This window comes from Abramis brama (genome assembly GCF_963993115.1).
Source record: "Abramis brama genome assembly, chromosome: 17".
Classification (NCBI taxonomy): domain Eukaryota; kingdom Metazoa; phylum Chordata; class Actinopteri; order Cypriniformes; family Leuciscidae; genus Abramis; species Abramis brama.
The window spans coordinates 32,835,643-32,849,663 of NC_139979.1; the positions used below are offsets into that span (position 1 = coordinate 32,835,643).

A 14,021-nucleotide genomic window follows, 5' to 3' on the forward strand; every position below is an offset into this window, starting at 1 on the left:
TTTCGAATCCATTCAGCCGAACTCCGGGTCTGGCGGTTCCACTTTTAGCATAGCTTAGCATAGATCATTGAATCGGACATGACCATTACGGCACTCATGGTACGGCAGCAAAGTTTCTTGATTATTACGCAGGAATGAGAGTATAGTTCCTAGCCATATCAGCCTAGAAAATCGCAACTTTACATTTTCTGTCGGTCTTAGTACACGATGTAACTACAGAAGAGTCAAGTTTTAAATAGGAAAAATATCGAAACTCTTTGGTCATTTTTTTGAGAGAGATGCTAATGGTCATGTCCGATTCAATGATCTATGCTAAGCTATGCTAAAAGTGGAACCGCCAGACCCGGAGTTCGGCTGAATGGATTCGAAAACGGTAAAACTCAACTGTTTAACTCTGGGGGAGTTGTAAAATGAGCCTATTTCCAAAAAAAGTGGAGTATCCCTTTAAATGGACAAGATATCACAGCGGACATTCTAACAGATTTTTATTACGAATATAGGACTGTCCTGAAGGAAAATGCTATATCTACTGTAAATGCAGATACACTCACTTACACGATCTCTCACAACTCTCTAGCTTAAATGAACAATATCAGTGAGAACAAACATATGTTTACGTTGCTAAGAGTGGTTGCTAGGGGTTGTTGTGTAGTGATACATTGAACCATTGGGTGAATCGAATAAAACACAGCTATTGACAAATCAGAATCAAGGACTGGAACTAATAATAAGTTTTATAATAATCGATAATCTGTCACTTAATATATTATATATATACATATATATATATATATATATATATATATACATATATATATATATATATATATATATATATATATATATATATATATATATATATATATATTATTTTTTGTGTGTGTGTGTGTGTGAAAATAAATAAAGGTTGTTGGTTTTACTGCCACTAGTGTTAATTTCAGCTGGAAACTGCAGTGATGTTTTTGGAGTTTTGCATGAGTTTAGGTAGGAAACAGAGGTTTTGCATACAAATAATTGTCGTTACAAATAGCCTTAGTGGTCTTTCTAAGTCCACAGCAGATGTGTGTGAGCAGTGAGCACCCTTCTGAATCAAAAATGGGACGCCTTACAGTGTTGTGGCATTTGGGACAGGACCAAAGTGGAAATAGATTCAGGAAGAAACTAAGGGCCAGCTTTACTAAACAACAAATAAGCGTGAGAGCACAATCCCAAAATAGCGCAGCTGGGAGTGACGACGTATATTAAAGAACACAGATGCAGCCGGATCATTTCCATAATGACCAACACAATCCACCAAGAGCACATTGATGAACACAAACCTTAGTAAATCACCTTGCGTGATTCATTTAAATACTCTCATCCCATACATTTTAAAACTCCTACAAATGCATATGCAATAATGTCAGCCGCAAAAAATAACCCTGTCCACGTATTTTCAGTGCTAATTTTTCAATGCGTATCTTTAGTAAATCCTGAGAGTAGTTGTTAGTTTTAACGCCAAAAGAGGGTTTGTGCTGGAGCTGTTAGTAAATCTGGCCCTAAATCTGTGGTTCCTTGTTGGGTCTGTATCGTTGATCAACTGAAATCGTTGAAAATGAGTGCGATGGGTTTTTGAGGGCAACCTAGATATAATCTTTTCAGCTGATGACCTTTTGAAGTGGGAATGTGATGTTTCTCTACATTATGAGGTGGCATTTCATTGACAGGAGTGTCCAACATTTCACTGGGAAGTAGTTAATAGAGAAGAGAGCAAGAGAGTTAGAAGTGAGATAGCGTGAGGAAATACAGCTTAACAATTTAATTTCCCCCCAAAATTTTGACTTTAAACATCCATCCATATGTTTATCTGTAGCTTTCTTCTTCTAATTAGAAAGATAAGAATGAAATGAAATGAACTTTCATATAGATGGCTCCAAATTATATTTCAGATGCTCTGTTGTATATTTAAATGGAAATTTCACCCACAAATGACAATTCTGCCATCATTTACTAGCTTAATGTTGTTGTTGTTGTTGTTGTTGTTGTTTTAAAAAAAATAAATAGATTGTCCTAGCTGCTCTTCTCCATAAAATAAAGGGAATAATTCCTTAATGCCAAATAGTCCACATTAAAGCTAGAGCGATAAGATAGTTATTTTGCTTCAATATTTGGTAACCATATAAATGATTCTTATTCTTTTGTGTTCCATGAAAGAAAAAAAACAAATTGTAACAACATTAGGATGAGGAAAATGATGACAGAATTTACATTTTTGGGTGAACTATTCCTGTAATATTGTAATAACCTACTTTATATTCTCTCTCTCGTTCTGTCTCTCTCTCCTGCTTAGGTCTGATTCGATTACAGGAGCTCATCAAGGCTCCATCTCGTTACAACATCCGATTAAAAATCCGGCAGCTACCAGCAGACACAAAAGATGCCAAGCCCCTTCTTAAAGAAATGAAACGAGGAAAAGAGTTTCATGTGATCTTTGACTGTGGTCATGAGATGGCAGCTGGCATCCTTAAACAGGTGAGTCACTTCATTATCTCATTTCACACAACAATATTTATCAAATATAATATAAATGATTGACTTACAGAACAAGACTGAATGATATGGCCTGCTCAATAATCTATAAGTGTGACACAAATGTATAGGCCTACAGAAAATTATTGCACAGAAATTTAAATACACAAAATTAAGGATATTTGTCTGAGAGAATGTAAAAGACATGTTTTTTATTTTTTTTATTGTCTTTTAAAGTAACATTTAATGTTACACTATTCTGCTAAGGAAAGATATGTACAAACACAGCACTGCTGAGCTCTCAGTCCCAAGCAAATGTCACTCTAGTAATTCTTATCTGTGCTAATTCCCAAGCCGTTTATGTATAGATTTGATTGTTTTAGCACTATCTAGACCCATACTTTCAGTTTTACTAACTTTTAAAGTATGAAAATGCTTCATAAAATATTAAAGTTGTCAAAAGTTTGGTGTATTTATTTACCAAGAAGATGAATGTCAGTAAAGAGCCTGTGTGATATGAAATATGAAAAATGAGTTGCATGAAGTAAACAAAAGAAAAATCCCAACAGTCATTTCCACAACAGAATGCTAATAAACACAATACATAATTTGAGATGCGGCAGAAAAGTTCAGTATTTTACAGAAGAATGACAGTAATCTCCTGTAATCCATGTATGTCCACTGATTGTGGTTGTGTGAAAACTGGTTGTTTTTAACTACAAATGGACAACGCATTCTCATCCCATTCTCATTCTCATTGAAATTTCGTCTACATTCGACGCACATGGCCCAGTATGACAAAACCTAGTTTGAAATTGTAAAATACCTTCAAAGTTTGAAGAATAGCAGGCAGACAAACAGACTTATAGATTTGTCCACACCTGTACCTCAGCTTTTCAGCCTGACAAATCTGTGACAAAAGTACTTGCATCGTTTATTGAAAACATGAAAGAGTACAAAGGTACACTACTTAAGTGTGGAACCAGAGTTTCTAATGTAATGTAACATTATTCATTTAATGTACTGAGTGATCATAAACTTGAGGAAACAAAACGAGAGAACAATTTATTCTGTCTCAATCAAGGCAGTGGTTTTGTTGAACTTTGTGTCTTTTCCCAGAGGAATTGAAGAACTCACTAAATGCTATATTGAGACTCAGTATTGTATTGTATTGTATTGTATTGTAGAGGATTGAAGGCTCTTCAAGTAGAGCTGCAAGCACAATAGCTTATTGAGAATCAACTTTTAGTTCAAGAAAGAAACTAGACACAATTCTCAACAATTGTCAGAGTTCCAGCCAAAGCTAAGCAGATCAACAAAACCAGTTCATCTCAAGACATTTGCCTGGTGCAATAGCTTAGTCTCTACAGGAACGTTCAGTACATCTTTTTCATCTGTTCTTAAAAATTTAACCATCCAAAACAGCACAGCACAAAACACACACAAAACAAAAACGGTAAAACATCTTTTGGTGTACTAAGAATTTCTTTAGCTCCGCATGAATCAACACCAGAATTGCATGAAAACTTGATAAGGGTATGGTCTAAAGATATAATTTAGATAATATGCATACTTATAGGAGTATATAATGTGATAAATTGCTACTCATGGTTTTGTCATGCAATTAACTCAATCTAGAAGTATATGTGTGTAACGGCTAGTCCAATGAAGATGAAGAAATGCCAACAGTATCAAATGAAACAAGGTTTATTAAAGAACTCAAATGCAGGTAATCCATGGAACAAGCCAACAACACGAAACAATACCGGACAGTGAGGGTGTCACGTTTGGTTGGGTTTTAGTTCAAGTTTGTTTTCATGTCTTTTATTTTGTAGCTTCCCTTGGCCATGTTTCATGTTCCTCTCATGTGCTTCCCCTGTTCATGTGTCTTTTTCTGATTGGTTCTCTTGTCTATGTGTCATGCTTTCACTGGTTCATTGTTTGATTATGCACAGGTGTTCCTTGTTAGTCATTAGTCTCTCTGTATAACTAGCCTTCATTGTTCGTCTGTTTGGTGAGTGTTAGTTTATGTCAAGTTATGCTTAGTCAAGTCTTTGTTTATTTTGTACACATTTATGTTAAATAAATACTGCACTTGGGTTCGTCAAACTTGCCATCAGTGGAATCATTACAGATGGAGGGGAAGTGAGGAACTTGAATACACATTGGTGGTGATCTAATAACAAACAACTGTGATAATTAATGAGTGTCCATGGAAACTAACGAATGGTGGGAAACTAGAACAAAGGAAACAGGAAACTGACGATAAGCAAACTAAAAATCAAAGAAAATGAAACTAACAGAACATATGTGAAGAACAAAATTAACCAGATATGATTAAGCAGAAATGATAAATTTTGCATTTGCTAAGCAACATGTGAAGAACAGGGCCCTGGGGGTTGTTCCATAAAACAAGATTAGAATACAAGCCAGGCTTATTTTGGTTAGTCAGACTTATTGTCGGTGGATTCTGTTTCATAAAGCAAACTTAAAATAGTTCAAACTCAGTTACCCTGGCAACTTATGCTGGGAAACTAGCCTGGTCCAGGGCAGGCTAACTGTCAGGCTAAGCCTCAGTTGTTACACAGATCCTCTAACACTGACCGACAAGAACACAATGATATTACCACTGACACTCTCTCATGCCATTATTGGACTTTATTAACCACTATTAGTCCAAAAATAAATACACAGTATACAGAAAATCAACTTAAATAAGGCTACAATGATAAATTAGACGGTAGATATATATACATATAAAGATTTATGAATACATTTCTCTCTGGTTTTGTTTGGCAGCTGTAGTACATGTTTATGATTATTAGAGATTATTAGCAGAAGTTAAAATCACAAAATTAAAAATAAATAATTACATTTAACACAATTATACAAATTGACAGTTCCTTTAAAGACATCATATTTTCCCCCAATAAATATTCCTTATTTTTCCTTCTACTTTTTTTCTTTTGTGATAATACCCACCAACACATAGCCTAAAAAACACATGATTAGAACAATAACCAAAAAGTACATAGTTAGACACTTTTACATATGATTTAAGGGGGAAAAGACAAAAAAACAATAAATAAATATTAATAAAAATTTAACATTCACATACCTGTATTTATATCAAACTCTTATAATGACACATAATTCCTAATAGTTATTCAAGTAATATTATTTGAATATCAAATATTCAGTATTAAATAAGTAAATAAATAAAATAACAAATAACTAGAAATAAAAGGGAGGGAGGGTTATATAAAAATGTAGTTAATGTAGGCTAATATATATTCCTTTATTTTATGGAATATTCTTTGATTTTAGAGTTGCACAAATCTTTTCAAAATGTATACATTTGCTCTTAATTTCATGTTATCCTCTCCATAGTGTACTTTATAAATTACATCTACTCATTTAAAACTGGGGATTCTTGCTTTCTCCAAAAAAATATTGCATTAAAAGCTGTAATTCTCAGCATTCTAAATAAGTATACATCATCTTTATTAAGTAGCATAGGTCCTATACCCAAAACTATATTTTGTATCTTTATATATTTAGATTCTTAAAAAATTAGGCTACTTCTGTTCACTGAAGTACTTCTGTTCGCTAGAAGTTCACTGCAACTTATCCAACATCCTAAAGATAAATTATTATAATTAGAAGATATTTCTAGTGTTATAAAATATCGCATATTAATTTTCCAAGCAAAATGTATATTTTAGTCAGAATTATTGCGCTCCTATTTGGCGCGCATGCGCGCAGCAGCGCTCGTTCAATATGAAGATTAGCAGCAAAATTGATACATTTGCATGACTTTCTAATATTTACAGATGGAGAATATAACTGTAAAATGTAAGTTTTGCACTGAGAAAAAAAAAAAAACATGTCACAAATGCATAAAACAGCACAAAATATACGCTGTTTGATGGTGGATCGATTTGATCCACGATCGACCTCTAGGGCTGCTTCAGAAACGCGTGCACACGCAATTATCTAGACTTGATAAACCTGGATCAAATTAGTGAGATTGCGTGAACTTCAATTACCTTTTATGGAACCACTTTAGCCCCAACTTATTTGTTAGGCTCATTCAAGTCCGGTTTTGGAGTTTAATCCCCGCTTTTCTAAGCGTCTTGAACAACCCTCTGGTCTTTCTGATCCTAAAGTTGAGCTTGTTTGTATGATTACAAGCTCTGTTTATATGGCGATTTGATCCTCCTTTCATGCCTTGAAGGTGAAAAGTGCATGCATTGTTTTTGAACTGTTAATTTATTGTCTATTTTGATCTTGTGTGTGAGATTGACTTGTACACAATCAGTGAAGTGTTCAGGTTTCATTGATTATCAATCAGGCAGTCAAGCTTACATGCTCTGCTAGTCAGTATGTTTGCATAGAATTAGTCAGTAGGATAATGCTCATGATGTTAAGTGTCCTACAAGAAAAGGGGCTTCAATCAGATTAAGTGCTTTTTGTTACATCTACAGTATATGCTATATTTTACATCATGGGATGCAGTGCAATTTAAATTCCTTACAAAGATTGATTAAATAAACCAAACAAATGGCTAAGGATATGCATTCCTGCTGGAGTTCTGTGAACAGTCTCACATTAAAGAAACCCAAAGAGATATTTCAATGTGTGACTTAACTGCAAGAATTTTCCCCCAATTACAGGAATAATCAAATATTAAAGTGGGTATTATTCAGCCAGAGATTGACTCACAGACCTTCTTAATCAGTTTCCGACCACTGAAGTGATAATGAAGATACTCATTATTAGTGGCAGTGGATATATGCTTCTATAATGGGCAGCTCTCAGAGGGTTTGTGTAATATCCACATTTGAAACTTTTGGCTTTGTGAAGTCGTCTACACTTTTGAACTTCGCAAAATCTGCTCAGTCTACAGAGCCATTATTTCTCGACCATATGTTTCACACAAGACTGAATTTAATTATTCATTTCACTTTGGGGCTGATGATGGCAATGATAACTGGGTCTAGCAATGATGTAATATATCAAATATTTGAACCTATCAGAATAGATATTTTTTTCATTTAGTGGAATAAAATAATTTTTGTATAATTTTATTTGTTTTATAATAAAAATTACAGGTATAAAATGTTAGTCTAGGTTTAGTGAATTATACTAGCATTACAACTAGTAAAATTAGTTAATTAATTAATTAAAAACAGACTGAAAATTAGAAGTAAATTTTGCTTCTGTGCATTCAAGACTTCTATAAATGCCCTTTTCACATTTAATGAGACACAGCATTATTTTGTGGACTGTGGGTATGCTGTCACTTCCAATATATATATATTTTTTTAACTGCTCTGTCCTTACAGTATAAACCTCTTTGCAATGTCAGCATTACACTTTTACAAAACAATCAATGAAATGTGCCTAAAAAAATGTAACTGTTCAAAATATACTTCACACACATATATACAGTAAACACAAATAAAATGCAGCTAACTATTTAACCTGTTAAGCTGCAACCCCACTTTTGAAAAATCCCCAGAAATGACATACCCAAACTGAAACAGATACAGTTCATGAACCCTTTGCACTAAAAGCACAAGTATGATCTCATTTGAAAGCTGACTCTTGGCAGTTTATTGTAAATCTAGAATTAATTATTGTCATAATGAAAAAAATTGTTATAAATAGCTTCAAAGTTTTGTAAAGTTATTAGATATTTATTTTTATGAAACTATAAAAAATAAATAAAATTGAAGTTGGCACTGTAGCAATCTAGAAATGCACTGCAGCTAAATATGCATTTCTTTTGTCTGCATTATAGTTACTAACGACTGGCTTCACATGCTATTCATAGGGTTTCAAACCCTAATTTCTTTTATCAAAGTTCTCACTTTTACATTTGAAACAGTATCAAATGCCCGTCTTGAATAAAGAAACATTTCAGTAAGAATTCCTATTTAGAAAGAATCATAAAAGAATAACAGTTAGGTGGCAGGTGCACCCAGGGCTAGCTAGCATGTTAGCTTAGCACACCATCAATACACGACGATATATGAGATTAAAACCATGTTTGTGCTCCAAACTTACTTTATAACGCAAGTCGAGTGTTTTAAATAATCTTCTGTGATCTAATTTGGCTTCAGATAAAAAAAATCAGACAGAAAATATATTAGTTTATAGTATTCTGCACGATAATAAAGTCTATATAGATTAGCATTACATTATAAATATAATTTATTATTATAAAAGTACCTGGCATGGCTCGAAGAACAAAGGCAAATCAAATATCATTGCAATCATGTTTATTGTCTTCAAAACATCTTTATCTGCATGTTACAGCGATCTCTGTTAGCTTTGTCTGTGTTCGAGGCGTCCTGGAATGTCACATGATCATGGCTCTTCTTCATGTTCCATATATGGACTAATACTGTGCATATAGCGCCCTCAGGCTATTGGTATGAATTGAAAACGTTCTCAGGTTACGCATGTAACCATGGTTCCCTGAGAAGGGAACGAACGCTGCGTCACTATGACGACCTTTGGGGAATCCCTCCAGCGTCAGCGCTTCTGAAGTCACATGTACAACTTAGTCCAATCTTGATTGGTGCAACGTCATCCCGTGACGTGAGCCGGCGGAAAGCGGAAGCTATAAAGGGAGCCGGCTTCACAGTAGCTGTCAGCCTTCTGATCGACTGAAGCAAGCCGCTCTCAGGTGTACGGAAGCATGGCATAGGGACGCAGCGTTCGTTCCCTTCTCAGGGAACCATGGTTACATGCGTAACCTGAGAACGTTCCCTTTCGAGGGAACTACCGCTGCGTCACTATGACGACCTTTTGGGAACGATATGCCCACTTCGCCATGCTGACGAAAAAAGTCTGTCCTGATGTGAAATGAGGCACACCTAGGACATGACTGCTTGAGACCCCGGGGTCGCCGGAAGATCCAAACTATAAAATCTAATAAAGGTATGTGGTGAGGACCACCCCGCTGCATCACATACGTCCTGGAGTGAAGTCCCCGACCACAGAGCCTTTGAGGAGGCCATGCTTCGGGTGGAATGCGCTTTAACTGACAGAGGTGAGGGAAGCCCGCTTGCCTCATAAGCCATAGAAATGGCTTCAACGATCCACCTGCTTAAGGTCTGTTTAGTAGCTGGGCAGCCTTTCTTAAGGGGCCCAAAGCATACCAAAAGCTGGTCAGATTTTCTCCACTGGTATGTTTTTCTCACATACATCTCAAGAGCCCTGACCGGGCAAAGCAACCTAAGCTTCTCTAATTCTGCCGACTCCTGAGGAGGATGGAAAGCCTGGAGGACAACTGGCCTGGCCACATTAGAGGGCACTTTAGGAACATACCCTGTTCTTGGGTAGAGAATTACTTTCACTCCTCCCGGGGCAAACTCTAAGCAGGAGGGAGCGACGGACAAGGCCTGCAGATCTCCAACTCTTTTTAGAGATAAAATAGCCAGCAGAAAGCTTTTTAAGGCTAAGCACTTGTCTGATGCCGTGTCCAAGGGCTCAAAGGGTGGTAAAGATAATCCTTCTAAAACCACAGCTAGATCCCAAGTTGGGGTTCTAACCTGAGCCGGAGGCCTCATCCTCCGAGTACCACGAAGGAAATGAATAATAAGATGATGCCAGCGGGGCATGGAAGGCAGCCACTGCAGCCACATACACCTTAAGTGTAGAGGGGGAAAGGCCGGCCGAGAAACGACCTTGCAGGAACTCCAGCACTGAAGCCACTGGGCAGTTAACTGGGTCCAGTTGGTGTTCTGTACACCATGAAGTGAATACCCTCCACTTCAAAGCATATAGTTTCCTCGTGGAGGGAGCTCTGGAGTTTAAAATGGTCTCCACTACCTCAGTAGAAAGACCAGCATTCAGGAACTGATCCCCCTCAGGGGCCAGACCCACAATTTCCACATCTCTGGCTGGGGGTGAAATATTGTGCCCCCGGCCTGAGTTAGAAGGTCCCTCCTGAAGGGAATCTCCCACGGGGGACCGTCTAAGAGGGCTATAAGGTCCGAAAACCAAACCCGGGCTGGCCAGCGCAGGGCTACCAACAAGACTCAATCCCCGCCCTGGCGAATCCTCTCTAGAACTCCCGGGAGCAGAGCGATCGGGGGAAATGCGTACAGCCGCAGCCTCGGCCACGACTGTACCATGGCATCCAGTCCCAGAGGAGCTGGATAAGTCAAGGAAAACCAGAGGGGACAGTGAGTGTTCTCTTGAGACGCAAACAGGTCCACGTCCGCCTGGCCGAACTTCCTCCAAATTAACTGCACCGACTCGGGGTGCAGTCTCCATTCCCCGGGCCTCAGCCCCTGCCTCGACAGGATGTCTGCTCCCACATTTAAATGGCCCGGAATGTAAATTGCTCTCAGCGAGAGAATCTTCCCTTGGGTCCATAAGAGAATCTGATGCGCCAGTCTGCAGAGAGGGCGCGATCTCAGACCTCCCTGATGATTTATATACGAGACCACTGATGTATTGTCTGTTCTCACCAGAACATGATGGCCTCTGAGGTCTGGGAGAAAATGCCTTAAGGCTAGCAGAACCGCTAACATCTCTAGACAATTTATGTGCCATGATAGATGATGTTCTTTCCACAGACCCTGGGTTGAACGGCCCTCCATGACTGCCCCCCACCCTGTGCAGGACGCATCTGTCGACACTACTCTGAGCTGACATGGTGCTCCTAGCACAGGGCCCTGGGCTAAGAACCAAGCCTTTTTCCACATGACCAAGGAACGAAGGCATCTGCGCGTAACCTTGGTCAGGCGAAAAGGGTTGCCCCTCGGGGAAAACCCCTTGGTTCTGAGCCACCACTGCAATTCTCTCATGTGCAGCAGGCCAAAAGGTATCACGCTGGACGCTGCCGCCATAAGTCCCAGCAGTCTCTGGAACTGTTTCACAGTGATGCGTTGGCCTAGCTTTATTCTGGAGACCATAGCCAGAATCGACTCGACACGTGCAGGAGACAGCTGTGCCCGCATCGTGATCGAGTCCCACACTACTCCTAAATAAGTTGTCCTCTGGACCGGAGTAAGCACACTCTTTTTCGCGTTGAGCCTCAGCCCCAAATGCTTCATGTGATCGAGCACGACATCTCGATGCTGTGCCGCCATTTCCTGAGACTGGGCCAGAATAAGCCAGTCGTCTATGTAATTGAGGACCCTTACACCCTGCAATCTCAGAGGCGCCAGGGCTGCATCCATGCATTTCGTGAATGTGCGAGGAGATAGTGCTAGGCCAAATGGAAGAACCCGATACTGGTACGTTTTGCCCCCAAAAGCGAACCTCAGGAACTTCCTGTGTTCCGATAGGATGGAGATATGGAAATACGCATCCTTCAGGTCTATCGTGACAAACCAGTCCTCGGACTTGATTTGACTCACGATAATAGGAATCGTTAACATCTTGAACTTGTACCTCCTCAGAGATTGGTTCAAGTGACGAAGATCTATAATCGGACGTAACCCTCCATCCTTTTTCGGAACTTATAGAGTTCCTCTCCGCGGGAGGAATAAGATGTATAGCCTCCTTTGCCAGAAGGGACTGAACCTCCTGCTCCATAACCTGCACGCGCTCTGGGGCTACCATTGTTTCGAGAACACCCCTGAATCTTGGTGGTCGAAACCCGAACTGCAGTCTGTACCCCTTGTGGATTGTGCGCACTACCCATTGTGATATATTGGGTAGTGTTTCCCATGCGTGCAGGAAATTCACTAATGGAATCAACCTCTCGGTGCTGGAATTCATAGTTTCTTGAGGAGCAGCTTCGGTGTCCTGAAGCGGTTGCCCGGCAGGAACTAACCGATTAAATTTTTCTACAGGCCTCTGTATAGATAACGAACTCCCCGCGACTGCTATATTTTTGCTGGGCGGAAGTAGAGGATTGTGTTCGTCGGAAATCGTTGCGCCCCGAAGCGCCGAAGGCGGCGGGGTTAGCAAATCGATTTCCTGAGGGCTCCGCGGAGGAGCGGGGTGTAATTCGCTCCACCCCCAGGGGGCGCCCTCAGAGGCCTGACCTGCCCGTCAGGACCTCTTCCCTGAAGCCCGTTTGGTCAGAATAACGGTCCTCAAATCCGTTTTCTGATTAACAGGCTTCGACTGAGAGTATTGCCTCGAGCCCTGATGACGTTGAGGCGGGGCTCGGTGGGCAACACTCTCCTTCGAGGAGCTAGATGTAGATGGCCTGGGCTGTTTTTCTTTGCCTGTAGCCCCATAAGATTTCTGGCGACGGGGAATACATTTTTGAAAGGCTGCTGCCTGCTTCTTTGCCTCCTGAAATCTCTCGACGACCGAACTGACAGCGTCGCCGAAGAGACCAGGAGGCGAAAGAGGAGCGTCAAGAAGAAAAGCTCTATCTGCGTCTTTTATACCAGATAAATTCAACCATAAATGCCTCTCCGTTGCTGCCAGGGCTGCCATAGAGTGGCCGATTGCACGAGCCGTCTCTTTGGTAGCGCGGAGAGATAGATCAGTTGCTCTTCTTAATTCTTTGATATCATCGATATCTATATTTTCCCCTTTATCTAATTCGTCCAGCAAATCCGCCTGATAAGCCTGCAAAATAGCCATTGTATGCAGACAGGAATCTGCCTGACCTGATACTGCATAAGCTTTACCCACTAAAGAAGATGTTTGACGGCAGGGTTAAGAGGGTAATAATGGGGCTTTAAATGAGGATGCAGCGGAGGGTGAAAGATAAGCTGCCAAAGTATCCTCTATTTTAGGCATGTCGCCATAACCGTTTTGTTTCCGTCCTAAAATAGATGCATAATGATGTACATTAGGACTAGAAAGCCTAGATGAATATGGCTTATTCCAGGATCTTGACACCTCAGTGTGGAGATCCGGAAAAAACGGTAAACCCCTGCGTGGTGGTTGTGGTGCAGACTGTAAGAATCGTTCGTCTAATTTGCTTTTTGACTTTGATTCATGCTTCTCGTCCGGCCATTCAATATTCAATCTAGCAACGGCACGAGTTAAAACATCTAACAGCTCCTCATACTGTGGAGACTGGGCTGGCGAATCACCCATATCACCACCTTCAACGCTGAGCACATCAACTTCCTCGGAAGAAGATAAATTCAGCGCGAAGCTCTCGTTCGGGGCGGAAGAAGCCGTGGAGCGGGCTTCCGGATCCCGAGCGGGAGAATTAGAACTAGGGGATGAGGGCTGAGAAGGGGCCGCAGCCGTCTCAACCCCCTCCCCTAGATCCATCTGTGATCCCCACGTGTGAAGGCGCCGGGTTGCCTCGGCAACCGCGGGACCCGCACCGCGTGGGGCGCAGAGCTGGCCGCTTTGATCAAATAAAGACAGCCGGGAGCGAAGCGTTCTAAGGGGCAAATGCTCGCAATGCTCACACTCAACCCCCTCGAGGGCTGAGCGAGCATGCTCCGCTCCCAAACAACTGACACACAGAATCCCCATCCGGAATGTAACGGGGACAGGGAGGAGCACACTTTCTGTAATCACGTTGCTTAGTCACCATTTCTTTATATATATATATATATATATAC

General features: G+C 40.2%; 1 protein-coding gene across 2 annotated transcripts in view; it reads left to right on the forward strand.

Moving 5' to 3' along the window:
* The window catches only part of grik2 (glutamate receptor, ionotropic, kainate 2), a 236,771-nt gene that overhangs the window by 67,656 nt on the left and 155,094 nt on the right, over positions 1-14,021 (forward strand). For both annotated transcript variants that reach the window (XM_084088605.1, XM_084088604.1), the window contains one exon: positions 2,330-2,511. In XM_084088605.1, coding sequence (XP_083944731.1) covers positions 2,330-2,511 — 182 coding nt within the window. The remainder of the gene's footprint in view (positions 1-2,329; positions 2,512-14,021) is intronic.